This window comes from Parasteatoda tepidariorum, chromosome 8 (assembly GCF_043381705.1).
Source record: "Parasteatoda tepidariorum isolate YZ-2023 chromosome 8, CAS_Ptep_4.0, whole genome shotgun sequence".
Classification (NCBI taxonomy): Eukaryota; Metazoa; Arthropoda; class Arachnida; order Araneae; family Theridiidae; genus Parasteatoda; species Parasteatoda tepidariorum.
In genome coordinates, this window is record NC_092211.1 from 75,844,943 (window position 1) to 75,864,780 (window position 19,838).

The following is a 19,838-nucleotide window of genomic DNA, read 5'->3' on the forward strand; positions in this document are numbered from 1 at the left end:
AAATACGAAACACGATCTTAATTCGTGTAAACAGGAACAAAGTTGTGTGATTTCAAATTGCGTTTGAATTAGTAGGAAAAAGCATGAAAATTAATCTTTTCCCCCCCTTGGGAATTCGAAAAAGAAAAACTTTTTTTGAAAAAGCAGATTTTCATCTTCGATTTTAGTAATAAAAGAATTAAACTTTCAGACATCTGATAGTATAATCTCTTCTCTATGTAGTGTAAATGTTAGTATGTCTGACTTTACAATTATAATACAACTAGCTTTCTCTGGTGAACAGAGATAGTCACCTTTTTAATAGGCAGAATTTTAAATATCAAGAATTTATGAAATAATTTATTAAAAATCAATACAATAAGAATATATTACACCAGTAATGGTAGATTATTTTCATCTCTTGTATGTTGCCACTTTTGGTAGATTTAACAAAAATTATAAGAGAGTAGAGAATAAAAGGGTATTGTTTCGTAGTTTGGCATATTCATTGGTGTCAACTTGTAGGCCCATGAAGTAAAACTTTTCTTAGTGGTAGCCACATTTATGTTTCAGCTTATAAATATTAATCTTATAAGTTAAACCTTAAGTTGTTTTACCAACCATAACAAAAAAGTTATTTAAATACGAGAACATAAGATAAATCAAAGGCACAATAATGCATTCAAGTTTGGGTGAACGAGATTAATTTTTAGAAAAGCAGTGCTCTATTAGCAGAGCACGAAATTCACACGGTAGTCTGTAAATCGTAAAATCTTTCCTAACAACTGAACATACTGACAGAGCAACATATTCTAGCATTTTATATACACATATATATATGAAATGCTCAAATACTATCTTTTGGAAAAAGACTTTTGCATGCTATACATTTCCTAGTCAGAATTTTAAAGTAAATTTTGTCCCAGACAAAAAGATACTTTACTACTATAAATGTAGTTTTATACCCTAAGAAATAATAGTCATAAGATTTTATTTTTTGTGTGAGTGCATTTGCTTGACAATTGAACTTATAATTTATGTAAGTTTGATGCATTATTTATAAATTCAATGCATTATCTTGCGTAGCATTACAGAGTTCATTTCAAAAATAGTTTCTTTGTCAAAATTAGTTTTTAAATATCTGATTAAAAAGGTTTCATAAAATAATTCAATAGCCACTACATCATACTAATAAATTTAATTAAAAATGTAAAATTCAGTAAAGAATAAACATGGTAAGCAAATAAAAGAATACTACCTCTGATCAGGACTGAAGAGAGCAAATGTATGGCGTCTTGACATAAATCCAGCTTCAACATCTTTGATTTTAAGACCATCTAATGGCAGCATATACTTCCGTTCTTTTTCCTACAAAAATCAAATATAATGCCATAAATTTATCATAAGAAATTATTGATATTAATGAAAGCATTAAATACCATAATTAAAAAAAGTAATAAAAATTAATTTTATAGTGATAATATACATACATTATTTCTTGCGTAAGAAATTTTAAATAGCAATTGCAAAATTATTTGAAATGATGTCCAACAACAATAACAAATATTAATAAATTTTTTTTAATGATCTTGCTCGTTAATAAAGTTGCTCATTTTTCTAAAACTATTTTATTTGTAGAAAATTAAAATAATAAATTTAAACTTTCTTGAAATTGCATATTGTACAAAGGATTTTTTAAAAACACTGCTTTTTAACAAATAAGCTTGAATTTAAGTATGGAAATATAAATATAAAATAATATAAAAATATAAGCATCCCTTCATTTGGGATAAGAATCATAAATATTTTAGATGATTTTAACATTTTCAATTTCACAGCTTTTACTAATATAGAGACTATCCCACCTTGGGTCGATGTCTCGATGTGTGTCTTAGATATTTATAATAATTTCAAGTAATCTGACACCAGCTCTAGTGCTTCTATCCAAAAATTTTATGAACATTGTAATAATTATAATGATTTTAAACCAATTTTTACTGATGGTTCAAAACATGATAGCTATGTTGGCTGTGGTGTGGTTATTGAATATTGTACTATATCTGAACAATTGCACCAAGACTCATCAATTTTTACTGCAGAATGCTACGCTATTTTTCTAGCTCTTAGTTTTATCTCTGATCAAACTCATCGCAAGTGGATAATTTATACTGACTCTCGCAGTTTCATATCAAGTATTCCTCACATAGGGCGAAACCCCATGATTTATAAAATTCAAAATTGCTTTACAGAATTGTGTGATGAAGGGTTCCACATCTACTTTTGTTGGATACCATCACATGTTGGCATACACGGAAACGGCCTTGCAGATATTAAGGCTAAAACCACTCAAAATGTAAGCAATAACCTTATAACATCTCTTAATTTTAAATGTATATGTAAATCCACAGTACAACAGGCTTGAAAAGAACATTGGAATAAACAAGCTAATAACAAACTGCACGAAATTTGTCCTAATCTCGACAACTTCAAAACAATACATATTGATCATAAAACTCACGTTATAATCAATAGACTGCGCATTGGTCATTCCCGTTTTACCCACATGCACTTACTAAAATCTGAACCCGTACCTAGCTGCTCTCTATGTCGTGTTCACATTACAATTAAACATATTTTAACAGACTGCGAACGATTCAAACATTTGAGGAACAAACTTTTTGGCAGCTTTTAAATCTTCAATCTTTACTTGGTGACCCGATACATCACAACCTTTTAAAGTTTATCAAAACTATAGGACTATATTCTCTGATTTAAAATAATACAGTAGTTTGACCTAGAGACCGACTTTTAACCCAGTGCCTGGTGCAGTATAACCATTTCTGGCTCTTGTGCCAATAAAATTCAACTAACCAACCAGCCATAAAAATATAAGTATAAAAATATGAAATAATATAAAAAAATAACTAATGGAAAGATCCCAGCTACAATGTTTCAGATGTGAAAAACATGCTTTTCTGCTGTTGAAGGAATAGTTAATTCTTCCATATGTATTGATATCAATAATGAAAACCTACTCATTATGAAAACATTTTACCATGAGAGTTTGTTACATCAAGACAATGCCAGTTCTCACACTTCAAGACAAACCTCGGTTGAATGAGAATGGAATTAACATTTTAAAGTGTCTTGCTTCATTCCCTGATACCCAATAAAGAATTTGCGGAGACAATAAAAAATAGAGTTGAAAAAGCAAAAAAGAAGACAGTTAAAAAATATAAGGAAGATTTGGAAAAAAATATGGCACGAAACAACTAGCAACATTCTAGTCTTTTTTAAAATCTGTACCAAGACAACTACAGATGGCTACTGATGCAGAAGGAAAAAGAATAAACTAATTTAAATGTAATATGTTACATAAAGATAAGATACCCTTAAACATATTTTAATATCTATTTTTATTTACTTAAATAAAGCATTTTCTAAAAGTTTTCAATTTTTTTGCTCTGTACTGTATAGTTTATGGTCTATGAAATAGAATTAAATAATTAAAGAAAAAAAGTAGTAACTTTTTTTTAATGTTTGGAAAAAAAATGAAACATTGCTTTTTCGAATTCTTGTTGATGAAATTTTTACTATAACATTTAATACATTGGCTTAAAATTCTCAAACAGAAAATAGTTTGGCGTTCCTTCTTAAAATGTCTAAGAGAGGTATATTAAGTGAAGGGCAATAAAATTAAATATTTCCTTCATAGTTTATCCAAAGCAAAAATTCAAAATTGCAATAATTTAATTATTTAATCTTTTTAGAAATGAAAGGATTGGGAGCAATATAAAAAGCCATTACATTATCATATTGTTCAGGTGAGCGTTTTAGCGAAAAAACCCCATATATTTCCGTGAAGGCAATAAGATGTTTCTGTGCATTATGCTTTCAATCTAGTGTGAACTCTCGAAACATGCAACATACCTAATTGAGAACAATAATACTTTTAGATATAAAAATGTCTAAAAATATTATAGACATTTTTGAAAGTATTGGTAAAATAATTTTTTTTTTTAAAAAATATTGATCAATGTACTGAAATATAGTGTATATAAGATACATAAAAGCTGTATATAATTTTCACTTACTTCTTCATCTTTATACCATGTAAGTAGTTCTGAGGTTAAGACAAACCAGTAATCTCTAGAGCCTCCTTTCATAATGCCTAAGCTATGAATACACATCCAACCTTTACGTATTACCTGAAAAAAGAATGAGTCATGAGATATATAAATTAAACAAGCAAAAGTTAGCCATACGTTATGAGCTACTGACCTGATTGCCTAATTTTCTGTTGCCTGTATTCGCTTCTGCATGTACTTGAGCACTACAAGGGAAAAAAACTAATAAATATGCAAAACGTAGAGGGATTATCCTTTTTATTGAGGAGCAAACTGTAGAACATTTGAATGCTTGGAGTGGCAATCCTACAAGTAAGAGTTAGAGTGGAAAGAATTTTCTGGTTCAATGTGCCACCAGAAATGAAATGAAGAATGCTAGAAAAGCCAGTTTTAAAATGCACGGAAGATGATAGCCCATATAAACCCTGCTTTTGTTATTACTATTGACTACTAAATAAGAATCAAGATTAACAATTTTTAGTAATATAAAAACTACAAACAAAATAAAGATTATTAGGTAATTAAACAGGAAACAAAAAGAAGTTAGGTATTTTACATCCTAATGTGTAATAGCCCCAAAGGAGTGAAATTAAATTTTTTATTTTAGTTTCTTTAAAATAAATTTCTCTTCTGAACTATCACAATTTTTCATTTATAGATCTTAACTGGCTTTAGAAAAGACTCAAAAATGCAAAATCCCTATCAAGAACATTTGAACTAATGAAAAAATTTTTCAGGCAAATTTCCCAATAATAAACGTAAGGATGTATGTAGTACTATTGTTCACATTTTAAATATAAATATTTAAATCTTACACAATTTCTGCATTTATGGAGAGTTGTTAAACATAGAGAAAAACTTTTTTGAAAAACAATTTTATTATAAACTGAGCATTGACTCAAACTGAGTTTAGTAGTTTAAATGAATAATCTTACAAACTATTCATTTATATAGAATTTAAAATTAAAGTGAATTTGAAAATAATTTTAATATTGAACTTCATTTATTTCTAATTTAGGAAAGGAATATTTTTCTTAAATAACAGTGTTAAATGGTGAGTTGTACTGCATTTAAAATTAAAACTTTCTTGAAATTAAAGGTAATTAAATAACTCTTTAGCAATTAAATGCATTTTCCCCTGCCGTTCAAGATATACACATACTTCAGTATGCCATTTTCTTCCAAAATTTTCATGACAGAGAGGGGAAAAAATCTTAGTTGATAGAACATAAAAAAATCTTATTTAATATAGGGTATGAAAAATAGTTCTGAATCTCTATAACAGCATACTGTAACTGTTTTTGGAGACTCCCAAATCAGAATATTTTATAATCCAAAGCAGAAAAAAAGACACTTATTTTTTATTACAATGTTGGAGTTTAGTTTTTTGTTCAATTTGTTATGATTTAGAGCATCCATGTAAATTGTTTTAATACAGAAAAGCAATATTGCAGAAGCAAATGTAAGTCCTTGCAATTATGAATTGATTTCACACTGGGGTTGAGTTATGAAGAAAAAATTTAAAGTGTGAAGTATGCAGTAATTTTCTGATTGTAGAAAATTCTTTCTTGAAAGTAGCAATAAGTTTTTCAACTCTGTTTAAGTTAAAAATAGTTTGAAAAGCATGAAAAATAAACCATACATCACATAATATATGTAAGTGCCAACAATATACACTTGCATCTTGGTAATGCATCATTAGTAAAATGTTTGTTAAAAATTGATTATTCTGTACCATAATATATAAAACGGAACATTATTTAACACATGTTACATAGTTAAAAATAGTTCGCATAGTTAAAAAGCATTGTAGAAATCTTAAAACATTATATTTCTTAGCAATTATTTTATTGTTAGATGACATTAAAATTAAAATAAAGTCATGTAAATTCATAAAGTATTTTTTCCATTTCATAACATGTTATCTCCTAAAAAATTGGTCTGGCTTCTAAAAGTTTTGAGCTTTTATAGACTTCTGGTTCTAACCATTTTGGTATAAAGTTGATAGTCCCGATAATGCATGTAAAATAGTTGTGCCAATTTCTTATTTTAAACTTTTTCCATTTTCATTTTTTAGAACAAGAATTAGTAGAAATTATAGCTAATCATTGACTATGAACTTTGAAATTTTCTTTAATTATAAAGCATTCAGTTTTGTATACTTCAAAACAAATAAAAAAATGCTTTGTTGGCTCTAGAAGATCTAACTCTTGGTATGCTGTATTATTGTCATTGGTGCATAGAAGTAAATACATTTTAATTGAATGATGATTTAGAAATGAGAGTTCTGTTGTTTATCATTTTGTTAGAAGTGGGTTTTATTTAATAACTAAGTAAGAAGAAATTTTTTTTATCACCAACATACATTTTAGCCTCTTAATAACGTGGAAATTAGCTTGTTTTTAGCACTGCGTACAATAACAAACACTTGAAATAAACCAAAATTTTCATTAATGTATAATAAAGTAATATTAGTAAAAATATTAAAAAAAAAAAAAAGAAATAGCAGAATTTCAAACTACAACAAGTTAGAAATAATGACAATTCCAAGTAAAAAGTTGAGCACATTAAAAATCAAATCAATGAGGTAATAAAATTGAGGCTTTATAGTTACAGTCGGACCACGATTTGAAGAATTTATAAAGACCAAAAATTTTGATTTGTTTAATCAACATAATTTTAAACATGAGGGATAAAAAAAAGAATTTTCATAGCTGCCAACTTGTTATAAATAAAAATAATAACACAGAGCATGATAAGCCAATCAGATCAGGGGTAATTGTGACACAAAGTGAAAAACCTTGAAAATTTTATAGGCAAAAATTCGATATCAACATACCAATTTATAAACATTTATATATTTTTTATACATGTTTCAAATTTAACATATTTTTTGAACTAACATTTTTAATTAAATTGCCTACAAATGAAGAATGTCACAACTTTATAGAATGTCACAAGAATCATGATAGTGGATTATAAGATCAATTGAATATAAATCACGATATTGGATTATAAAATCATGTGAATATGAATTGCAATATTGGATTTTAAAAACGCGAAAATACAAATTGCGACATTGAGTTTCTAAATCACAAAAATACGAATTCCAATATGTAGTTTTTAAATCCGTTAAATACGAAAATCGTTGTTGATATTACAACGGTGTGAATACAAATCGCGATATTCATTAATACAAATGACGATATTGGATTTTTAAATTGCGCAAATAGGAATCACGTACGATTTTTAAATTGTGTGAACAACAATCGGAATGTGTAACTTTTAAATCAGGTAAATATGAAAATAGATATTAAAGTTGCATGAAAAAGAATCACAATGTTAGCATATTCCACGGCAGTTCCAAATATTCAAAATGGGGAAAATTTGCCAAAGCAAAGGAATGAAATTGGCTGAAGAGTCATATGTATGAAAACACCTCGTTAATGGGATTTAGCAAAAGTTTCCAAAATTTCGTAGGATAATAAGTTTTTGATTTGTGGAAATCCGAGAACCAATGGTCTTAAAATAGATAGAATTCTGCAAAATTAGTGGAAAAATTACAGGCTCTGCTTTTAGTTTTTTATACCCACTTTGGGTTGAAAGAAAATCAGTATAAGTTGTGAAATGGTGCTAGAATATTGAAAATATTTTGATTTAAAATCATATATTCGGAACAAACAAGATTTAATAGGAACAGTTGGCAGCTATGAATTCCTGTACATCTTTAAGTGCAATTACAAGAAAATGTCAAGTACACTACAAAAGTACTTAGTGTAGAAATAGTGTTCTCTTTCTTATTCAGAAGTAGAAAAAGCAGTGAATAATAAATAATACACTAGTAATTCGAAATTTTAAAGTGAGTACTAATTAATGTTGACAAAAAAGTTCATTTGCCATTTTACGAAGGAGAGAAGAAAACACTGCATTATGTATTTTTTCATAGATTTCAAATAATAAAGGCCAGACTGTATATTAAAAGAAATATCATTTCTCCTTAAATTAATGTTATGAAAATGTGTGATGTAAAAAATTAAATCAAACATTTTAGTTTTGGAACTAGCATGTGAAAAACATGCAACATTCAACAATGTAACTGCTTTGATAAATGTGATGTTAAGGGGAAAAGTTAATAAAATGCTCAAAGAGGGAAAAATCTATGATTTAATATCAAAGGGAAGCATTCATTATAGGTGGCAGTAACTCACCCGCCCATAAAGTGCTCTAGACTGAAACAAATAAGAACAAAAGTGATAAAAGAATAGAACTAATAGCAAATTACTACAACAATTTGAAAAAAAAGGGGCAAAAATTGGAACCAAAAAATGTATTACATACATATTAAAAATAAATAGAGCTGCAAACTGTATGCTTTTAAAAATAAATAAATTAGAATACACTTTTAAGTTTTTAAAAGAACAAAATGCTAAAATTATTACAAATAACAAGATATTTCAAAGTTCAAATGTATCTCTTTGGAAACAGAATTTTCATATTGCTTTGTGCAAAAAATAATGTTTTTAACAGAATTTTTGCTTATTCTAGCATATTGATTCTTTTTCATTATTTAATTCTTTTTTTTCATAGCCATGGCGTGATTTGAAAATTAACTCATATTGTTACATTGGAAATTTACTTAAAATTTCATTCAATATTTTTTTTTAACATAACAAACATAAATATGAATTTGTTTAGACAAATATTAGTATTCACTAAACTAAGTCAGCAGATTTAAGTGCGGAAAATGCAATAACCAAAATAATGGTAATAATCTAAAGAGCAATAAGTTAAAAAAAAAATTGAGTCCTCCTAAACAACTAACAAAAGAATTTAGAAAGTGAAGGCCTAAAAAGTAGTGTTTCAATAATAGAAAAAATTGTAAAAACCAACAAAATGTAAAAAAAAATTTTACAAATGCATGCACCACAACATTACTTTGTATTTTAGCACAAAAACAAATTACTTACAAAATCAAATGATAATCAAATTAATTATGTGCTGGTCATTCAGTTAAAAGATATCCACAATAATGAAAAAAATTGCGATTTTAGAATTAGAAATGCTGAATATAAATACACTTGAGATATCCTGTGATGTAACAAATTAATGTCTTAAAATGCATAGTTTTCAGGCTGCAAATTATTTCTGTTTAAAAAATAGTCAAATTAATAAATGTCTATTTATTTAAATTCAAACAACAGGAAAAAGATTAACAATAAATTTAAAAACTCATTTTAAAAAAGTTAGAAAAAAATAACTAGGCCTAGTAAAATCATATTTATGAATTATTCATGAATAAAGCAATAAACATAATTCTTTATCAAACAGTTTTGCAACAATTAAAAAGTTTGTCCAAAACAGTTAGAAAACATTTCCCCCTCAAAACACTTGCCAAAAAAAAAAAAAAAAAAAANAAAAAAAAAAAAAAAAAAAAAAAAAAAAAAAAAAAAAAAAAAAAAAAAATCAATATATAAAACGTATAACAAAATGAAATAATAGTGTTAGAGTAACTTACTTTGTAAAGCCAATAAAGTCTTCATGGTTAGTATTCATGTATGCTAATTCAACATCAACTAAAAGAGACAACTGTTGTTTTGTTTTAAGCTCACATTGTCGTATATGGGTTGTTATAATTCTTTCTGTTTCATCTCGCAAATTTGGGTAACGGTTCATCTGAGAGGTAAAAGATCGAAAATTAATACAAAAACTTAACAAGATAAAATATTATTATTCAGCACATTAATTAATAACATACAATTGATAATTCACAAATTATTAGGCTAAAAAATTGGCTGACCAAGTTGTTATCCTGTACTAAAATATCAACTCAGATATGCCAAAAATATAAACCATGAAACATTATGTAGTTAAAATACAAAACGAAAAGAATTTTTTTTTCCATGCACCATTTTTGATTATTTTGATATTAATAAAACATATATTACATTTATGGCCAATTAATTGCATATTTCCATAATGCTTTAATAAAAGCATCTAAGAATAAAGGTAGGGAGATGTAACTTTTATTTATTGGTACCACTTAGAAAATTATAATAACAAAATTGGTATTTTCACAACAGTAACAAGCATTTATTTTCACTTTCCCAAAAATTTGAATTTTATGAGATTTTTTTCTGAAAGGAAAAAAAAAAACTAAATGAATTAATTAAAAAATTTCTCAAAAAAAAAATGCTTTTCTTGCATAAATATGTACCCCTCCTCATGTTATGGTTTTTGAAACTTAAAATCATCGCAATAAAAATATATTTTAGATGATATACTTCTTCTCAAAATTTTAAATTTCACTGAAATCCATAACTATTTTACAAAAATAGGAGTTAAGACAGAAATGCTGGATTGGACTCTTAAGCTCTAATAAGTATTTTACGATATTCATTAGTTAGAAATGATTTTGTTCTGTTTCTTTAAAAATTAGGCTTTGATTATTTCTAGTTGTTAATCACAAAATATTTTTATGACACCGTAAAATGGACTGTTCTTGCATTAAGTCTCAGAAATATAAAAATAAATATCTTACTTTAGCAGAGCAAGCTCTTACAACATTAGCTAGTTCACTAACAACTAAATCTACACATTTCAGTGAAGGTTCTTTAAGCTTGGAGATTTGCTTCTTAACAATAGCCTCAAAAGCCATGTCAGGAGTAAATAAGCCAACCCTAATAATAATAAAAAAAGCAATTTATTTAAAAGTTTTCAAACATATTAAAAGCAACTAATAAATAAAATGTTCCGATTCAAAATTTAGAGTATACAATTATATGTTTTGTTTTTATACTAATGTTTTTGTTAAAAAGATATATATATATATTTTTTTGCTGCAAAAGTTTATACATGGTTACAAGTTTTTATTGGCAAAGGCAAATTTAAAAGAGATGACCACTGACATCCTAGAGGTTGAGTACTCTTGTACTGAAAATGTAAACACTTGTAATGAAATGCAAATGTACTGTACAGGTACTTGAGTTTCAGTACAGAGTATTTAGGATATAGGACATGAAATCCATTTCCAAACAATGCAATATTAAGTTTCTTTGACTGAAACTAGAATTTTTGAATTATGAAAGAAAAATGGATGCTCAGTTAGGTTTTAAACTTTTTCATTTTTATATATTTCTTTGTGGCTTTTGATTGCTTTAGTGTAATATTCGTAGCATACATTAAATGTAAAATTTCGAGTATATTACACTGAAGTCTTCTTATGAATTTATAAAATAATTTTTGCATAAAGCTAATTTAAAAAAAAACAAACAAACAATAACTCATTATTATAGCTAAAAATATAAAGGGCTTTCTTTAGGAGAAAATCTTTTAGAAAGAGATTTTTCCATAGTAGACTTGCCTCCCAATGAGATGACCAGGTTTCAAATCTCCGCGATGGTTGGTAGATACAAATATCCTCAGTAGTAGACTACTAATCATGGGTTAGAGTCACTTTCCTGTCAGGCTAACAATGGGAGGTTTTCTTCTCCATGCAACGCAAATGCGGGTTAGTTCCATCAAAACGCCCTCTGTGAAGGCAAATTTCTCCCAATACTTGATCCAGGAGTTCCCGTGGTTTATGGATTGGGTTCAAATTTCGAGGTCCCAGAGTTGGACATTTGTAATCGTAAACTCAAAATTAGGCCAGCTTTCGAAGATGGTTATTAAATAGTAGTATGGTTAAACTAAATATTATTTTCCTTCAACAATAGCCTAGTAAATGATCTTATTAAGTGATACAATATAAATTTCTTAAAAATAATTTCATTAATTTAGAATTACTAATATCAAATTTTAAAACATGTACAAATGAAAAGCCATTTTAGATGCACATCAATAATTCAAAAATTAATAAAATATTACAGTTATTAAAACTGCATCATACCTGATTCCATGGATGTTTCGAATCGCATACGAAATTTCACGTCGTAATTCCTTTTCATCAAACTCCATCTATAAACAAAGAAAGGGAAAATAATGAATATGAATGTGTTTATGAATATTTTATGTTTTATAAAAATTGATATTGTTCATTAGAAAAGATTTAAATTTTAATACTGATTGAAAGAGATATTTGATATAATATTCTTTTTATTGTTCTGTTAAATAATTCTTAAATATTATATTGTTTTCCTCAAACTCCATCTATAAACAAAGAAAGGGAAAATAATGAATATGAATGTGTTTATGAATATTTTATGTTTTATAAAAATTGATATTGTTCATTAGAGAAGATTTAAATTTTAATACTGATTGTAAGAGGTATTTGATATTATACTCTTTTTATTGTTCTGTTAAAAAATTCTTAGATATTATATTGTCTTCAACAATAGTTAGTATTCATATTTCTACTTAAAACTTTATATATAATTTTTTATGAGACATTTTATCATAAAGAATTTTTAAACTGTTTTATAATTAATATAAAATGGTCAAATACAGGATTTTATTATTAAGTACAATAAATAAATCACTTACATTTAGCTTTTAATTAAGTTTTAAAAAAATTTGTTCATTAAACATTTGCAATTTAAAAAATATCGATTGCAGAATAAGTTTATGAAATTTGCAAAGCAATATAAGAGATCAACTTTTTATATTATATTTAAATAATTCATTTGGTGATAAGACAATAAACAAAACATTCATCTGAATTAGATATTACAGGAGTATATATAATACAAAATTTTATAAAATTCGCAAAGCAATATTAGTAATCAACTTCTGGCACAATATATAAATAATCTATTTGTGGATACAACATCAAATTTACATAGTAACAAAAAAACTATCTAAGATTTTGCAAACATGAATGAAGCCATGGAAACTTGGCTCTCATGGTAAGGTTACTTATTAAAAAAAAATTATTAACCTGAATTCATCCCAAAAAAGGTAGTACCCAAAGTCAAGAAATCCCCCCCCCCTTATCCGCAAATGAAGAGCTGAAATCAAACTGAGCCACAAGTTGGGAGAAATAAAAAATTAAAAGCAAACTGTTCCTATAAAGAAAGGCAACTAGAAATTAAGAAAATTTAATCATTTTCTCAAACGGCATATAAGTATATTATTTATCCAAGCACATTTTCCTGAACACGTTTAAAAGTTTTTTTAAAATTTTTTTTAAAAGTTAAAGCAAATTTAAACGAAAAACTGCAGTACAAAGAATGCGTAATGCCCATAATCATAAGGGAAAAGCTATTTCAGGAGAAAACTCCAACAAACAACACTTAACATTGATTGCTACTCAGGGGACCACTGATATTTTGTTTCATGTTATGGTCCAAGTTAAATTTATGTGATTCCCGATCGACAGACCATCATTAATTTTGCAAACTGTATATGATTTAATTATGCTCATTAATTTATGCAGGCTTCATAAAGTAAAGCTTATTACAGTTGTAATAATGTTTTAATTAATTTTTTTTTTGAAGAAAATTTATGCATTGAGATTGTTTCTTAGCATGACTTTAAATTTTTAAGCGGTAAAGTTCGCTCAAAACTCAAAGTGTCCCTTTCCGAGGGCAAGCACCCTACCCATTTTTATTCCTAGGGAGAACTCTGCTACTTCCATCTTTTACTTAAAAACTTTTTCTTCCTTCTGCTTTTAAGAGTTTATGTCAGAATAAAAGACTTGAAACTTAGTGACACCAAACAATGAAACTTAGAACCGTGATGTTTCATATTTTAAGAATTTTATTTTAAAAAAAATTGACAAAACTAAACTAATTTGTACAGCATTGGACTAAGATAATCCCTACAAAACTGGACTAAGATAGAGAATTCTGCACTGAACCTGCAAAGCGAGCAGCAATTATGAAGTAATCAAAAAAAAAAANAAAAAAAAAAAAAAATAGTTCTGGGAAATGGGTAGTGTAGCAAGCAGTGTGCTATAGTTTTTTTTTTTTTAAAAAATGGTAATCTAGCAAACTGATTTACATTAGCACTTTCTAACAACAGAATCGAACAGCAAATGTTTAGAAAAAAAGAGTGTGGTAGTATTTCCTTTAAAAATGAGAAACAGTTTTCTAAGTACAATTCAAATCAAAAGAATATGAAAGTGAAGTGTAGTATAGCTATATATGGTTTTGGCTCGAGTAATGAAACTAATAATTTAACACTAACAATGACAGCAGTTTATAGTATAGCTGCTGTTTTTGAAAATAAACGGTCATAACAATAACGAAAAATATTAAATGATTCTCTGCTTTATTTAAAATTTGAAACAGATAGGACACAAAGGGCTCAGCTACTTCAAGAAATAACAAAATTTAAATTTAATAGATAAAAATTAACAGTTGAAGAAAAAGATGTCGGAGCAAAATTTTCTAAACTGATATTGCAACTTAAAAATTTGCCACTTAGATAGTTTGGCGAATTTCTTAAAAACACGACGTATTTTCACAGTAGTAGTGAATGCAATAGAAAATATAATAGTTGATAGTAGCTACAAAATTCTGATATATATTTAAGATTAAAAGGGTGAAACAAATATCAGTTACATGCCATATCCAGACTGCGAGTTTCATCTATCATGCATGCTGCCCAGACCTAGAAGCAAGATAAAACGTTTCTTCTTAGAGATGCTTAACTGCAGACAAGCCATTATAGCCCCTACTAGAATTCTTCTTCTTGGATATTTTGTTATTGGTAAAAATAGATTTGTTTTTAGATGTTTAGCAAAGGAGAAAAATTAAAATTAATCACTGATATTCTAGTATGGGCTATAGCAAATATGTTTCACTTAAGATAAGCTGAGAATTAACTGCTTGACTTATGATGTGCGCATTCAATTAAAAAATCTTCTAATCTGTTCTCTCCCCACTACAAAGTAACATGGGATAAACTGGTTTGTTTTGCTGCATGAAAGGGCCCGATTTCAAGCATGTTTCAAAATTAAGAGTTATGTTCTTGAAAATTATTTTAAGTTTAAACTTTTCCTAATAAGTTAATTCAAAGAGTAAAATTAGTGTTAAACTGGCTCATGAATATAACGAATTGGTCTGTTTGCAGCATGTATGCAGCTGATCTTGTGTCAGTATATGATAATCACTATCATGTAGTAGCATCCCATTACGGCTTGAGAACGGCAGCGAATGCTTAAGTTAATTAAAGGTATTTTTAGGTTTATGGGGAAACACGAAATAAAATAATCTTTCTGCAATCCGAAATTTTTTCTTAATATTAAAACATATAAAATTCTTTTTTTGTAAATGAAAAATGATTTATTGGTATTTTAATATGCGTAAAAATTGCCTGTATTTAGGGAACAGAAAACAGATTTTTATATCAGTCATATTCTCTTGCCTGCTCTGAATTTTGCCTTCATTGCCTATTCTAATTCAATGAGATGCCAAGTTTAATGAAGAGATTTATAAAAAAATAGTTTAAAAAACATTTTACAAAATCTCATTATGAACAGAGATTATATAGCGAGTTTATTAGTTGGATTCGCTTCTTTTCCTTCTTTATTTTATTTCATGGAAATAGTACTTAATTTGAGAAAAAAATACACTTAAATTGGAAATTAAATATTATTTAAAAAAATAAAAATAAAGGAAAGATTACGAAGATAAAAAATATGTCAACACATGATGTCTATATATCAATAATTTAGAAATTATTGAATCACACTTTTAAAAGTATATACTGTGATTGATTAACTTATTAAATCAACAATTGCAATTCAAATGGATTACTAAACAAATCTTTTTAATAATTAGGAAGAAAGTACAGAGAGTTTACCATCTATCTTGCAAGATATAAAGTAAATAAAAAAGAAGGTATTGACAATGATAAATTTGATATCGTGAGTAATGTGTCTTGAACAACTTTTAAAGAGAACAAAATAAAACCTAAAAGGGAGTTTCAAATTACACTTTGATAAATTTATATTAAAAATTGAAAATAACCACATGGAATTGTGGGAATAATCAAATAAAACAATACAGGGATAACCACAATAGTAATATTTATTAAAAAAGCACCAGCTGAACGTAACGTGGAATAAATATTAATAAAGAAAACCTGGTACAAAAGCATGTGAAATGAAATATTTAAATAATTAATTGTAGTAGTTACATCTAAGAAATTTAAGCACAAAGTTGGTATACGATTTAAAAAGCCTTTGGCACCAACCTTTACAATCTCAAAGGGAAATCTTTCGTGAAAAAGGCGATTTATTTTGGCACCTCCTGTGAGTTGATGCGTATCAATAGAAGCCGAACCAGAACCCTCAATGTCACGATCAAAGTCAGTCTGCATTTGTTGAATCATCCTTTGGAAAAAAATTAAATATATCACCTAACACAACAAAAAACGACTTTTAAAAGCCACCACTACAGTAACATGACAGCAAATTGTTAAATAATGACAAGAGATTTAAAAAAAAGAGAGAGAGAGAGAGGAAGGGGGAGGACAAAATTGCAGAAAAAATGCCACAAAAATAAATTAACAAGACTATTTTATGTGCAGCTATTTTATTAACTAGCAATATCCTTATTTAAATGCAAATTCACAGATTAAAAAGAATCATATCGATTTAACATAATAATAATGATTTAGAACAAGTTTTTCAAACTTTTACAAAGATAAATTTACTTTATAACCAATAGATGAACAGAAATATAGCATTTAAAAATGTTGCAATTATCTCAGAATAATGGAATTATGACAAAATAACTATGAAACAAATGAGATTAAATAACAATTTAAAGATAAAACTTGTAAAGCAAGGATATGCATAAAAACATTCCAACATTTAGAGTTATTATTTCATTAAGTTATTATTTTATTTAGTCCTTTTATCAATAAATAAATGTAATTAGCATAATTTGTTATCTTTTTATAACACAACCTTGGAATGGGTGCAGAATAAAATCTATTTTTAGAGATTTCTTCAACATCTGCAAAACACATTAGCATAGAACTTGAAAACCGTTACAAGGTTCTAGATATTTCGATTTTATTAAAATTTGTTATTATTTCACACACTTTCTTTTTCGCCAACACATTTGAACATGTAAGGCTAAGAAAAGGAGTAAATTAAAGTAATTAATAGCCAATGCGATAAATTAAAGCAATTATTAGCCAATACAATGATTATATAACTTTCCTTGAAAAAAATTATTCTAACATATTTTTGATGAACAGAGATGTCCTGTGGGGCTGGCCCCTGCAGCCACACTATCTGAATCATTTTCAAAATGTATTATTTTAGTAATTATATGTACATTAAAAATAAAGGAAGAATCTTTTTTAGTTTGATGGAGTTCCATATTAACAAATATAAGAGGTATTTATTTTTTAGCACATTTGATTCTTTATTTAAACTGTTTATGATTTTCTTCTCCAAATTGCTTAACTTTATCAATCTGTACGATAGAATAATTGAACAAATGTAATATAATTTTCAACAAAGACTCATCAATATACCAGGATCCCCTTTTTCAGAGACACAGGTCTTCATGCAAGGCGGACACGTGGTTGGTGTCCTCCCATCAGTGTCCGACACAACAGAGTAGCAGAACACAGAGGAAAAGCCCTCACTAGTAAATTTGCGACCACGACAAGGGAGAAGAGGAAAATGAGGGGAGGACAAGATCACTGGGGGTATTACTTTCAGTGTGAGGGTGAACCCCCCCAGGGAATTTGAGATAAAATCTCATGCCTCAAGTTACACATAAATGGCAGCACTAAAATCTCTTAAGATTGTTTGAGTTGAAAATTCATACTTACATTAGCATTGCCTTTGTTTTAACTGAGGGATCATCAGCAGAAAAATGTTTATACTGCTCAACATCCTTTTCTAGTTGATTCTTTTGCTTCTCTAGTTTTTCTCTCAGAGTAGGTAGAGAATCACGGATGTGGTTCGTCAACTGTTGATTTAAAACTCTTTGAAGATAAGGCGTGCCCATTTTATCTGCCATATGCCTATACAAATATATATATTGTTATACATTTACATTGGGGATACATATATTTTTTTTGACCATAAAAGATGAAAGTCTATACAATATAGAAAAAATAAATAAAAAGCAGTTGGAAAATGCAGAAGAAAATTATACTTTAATGTATTGTATTAATGATAACCAAGTAAAAATGCGAACTTAAGAGAAAAATATGCATGTGGGTGAACACTCAGAATAATTTTATAAAATCAAAGAGGTAAAATTTTTAATAATTAATAATATTCATTGTTTGCAGGTAATAGGTTATTACTCTTTGGTTTATTGAAAAAAACACAAATCAGGACCATGATATAAAAATATACAGCAATGGCTGAACAAAATATATTTTCTTCTGCATGGCCTCAAATTGATTTAGTAGCAGTCACTCTCTGCCCGTTACATTTAAACTTAAGAAAGATAGCTTATTAATAAAAAAAATATCATTTACATTATCCTAAATATTAAATATACACAGTAAAATTAAATAATAAACGCATAAATAAGGTTACTATGTTTTTGAAGAAAATGGAGTCATATCTTTAAAATCCGTATACATGAAAGTGTATAAAGTCTAAGAAGCAAAATGAACTGAATAAGAAGAAATATTCACAGTATAAATAAATTTTCTCATGAATACTTTGTGAAAAATAATTGTATTAAAAACCTTTAGAACAATATTCAAGCCAGTAACTATTGGTTTCTGAACAACTCGCCTTGAAGAAAAAGCCCCAAGTAAATTTTAGCTTAATTACCGTGCATATTTTATTTTATCTAATGCTTTTTAAATTTATCACTATTAATGTTCAAATCTGCAGCCTTGTAATTCTGAACTCAATCTAGAAGAAAAGGAAACTCCTAATTTAAAAATTGGGGCAAAATAACTTTGGTTGAACAAACCACATTTGTGTTGAGAGGGAGAGGAAAATCACGTAAACCTCCCATGGTTAGCTAAATAGCAAATCGATTTAAACCTATGATATGCCAATCACCTGAGATGTTTTATATCAGTACTGTGATCTGTCCCAACTGTTCTCAAACCAATCAGTCATTCCAAGGATTAGAACCTAGCCATCTCTTGCAGTCAATTGGATTCAATGTAATAGCATAGTAACAGCTAGTAGTTAAATCACTCACATAAAGTTATAATTATTTTAGACAACAGATTTTTTGAAAAAGCTCTTTCTCCCCTTTTATTTAAATTTAAAATGTGAAAAATAGTGGATACTTACTACAATTAAAAAAACAAGCCTCTCAATTACATAATAAAACATGAAATATTATTTTTAAACATAGAAAATTTTTATAAAAATGGTTTAGATTAAAAGCAATTTGAACTAAAAAGCTCATTTTTATTAACATGATAATGAAAGCTATTTTAAAATAATAAAGAACATTTAATAAACCCAAAAAATATATACAAATTCAAATGTTTAGATGAGATGTTAGTTTCTTGTAAGATTTCTGAAAAAGTAATACTTTTCATGAATTACTAATAATATTCTTTTCAAAAACCTTTATTTTGAAAGATTAGTCATATGTGTATACAATAAATAAATGAAGAAAAAAACAAAGTTTATTTAAATGTAACTTTAAAAATAAATGATAATTAACAATGAAATGGGAAGAATCTCAAGTAAGCATGTCCCAATCCTCATTTTGCAACAAGATTTACTGAGTAGAATGTAAGAGATCTGCAGATACAACACACTAATTACCTGAGATGCAACCACTTTGATTATCAATACTTCTGAAATTATACAACATTTCATTATACTTTTTTTTGTTA

The 19,838-nt window shown here is 27.4% G+C and overlaps 1 protein-coding gene across 5 annotated transcripts in view; it reads right to left on the minus strand.

The window, feature by feature from the left end:
• LOC107449885 (dynamin) overlaps nt 1-19,838 on the minus strand; it is a 49,056-nt gene that overhangs the window by 18,253 nt on the left and 10,965 nt on the right. For all 5 annotated transcript variants that reach the window (XM_043043669.2, XM_043043667.2, XM_071184245.1 and 2 more), the window contains exons 7-14: nt 17,841-18,035; nt 16,242-16,380; nt 11,992-12,059; nt 10,645-10,783; nt 9,622-9,779; nt 4,261-4,312; nt 4,074-4,187; nt 1,238-1,347 (exon numbers count right to left, since the gene is read on the minus strand). In XM_043043669.2, the coding sequence (XP_042899603.1) occupies nt 1,238-1,347; nt 4,074-4,187; nt 4,261-4,312; nt 9,622-9,779; nt 10,645-10,783; nt 11,992-12,059; nt 16,242-16,380; nt 17,841-18,035 (975 nt within the window). The remainder of the gene's footprint in view (nt 1-1,237; nt 1,348-4,073; nt 4,188-4,260; nt 4,313-9,621; nt 9,780-10,644; nt 10,784-11,991; nt 12,060-16,241; nt 16,381-17,840; nt 18,036-19,838) is intronic.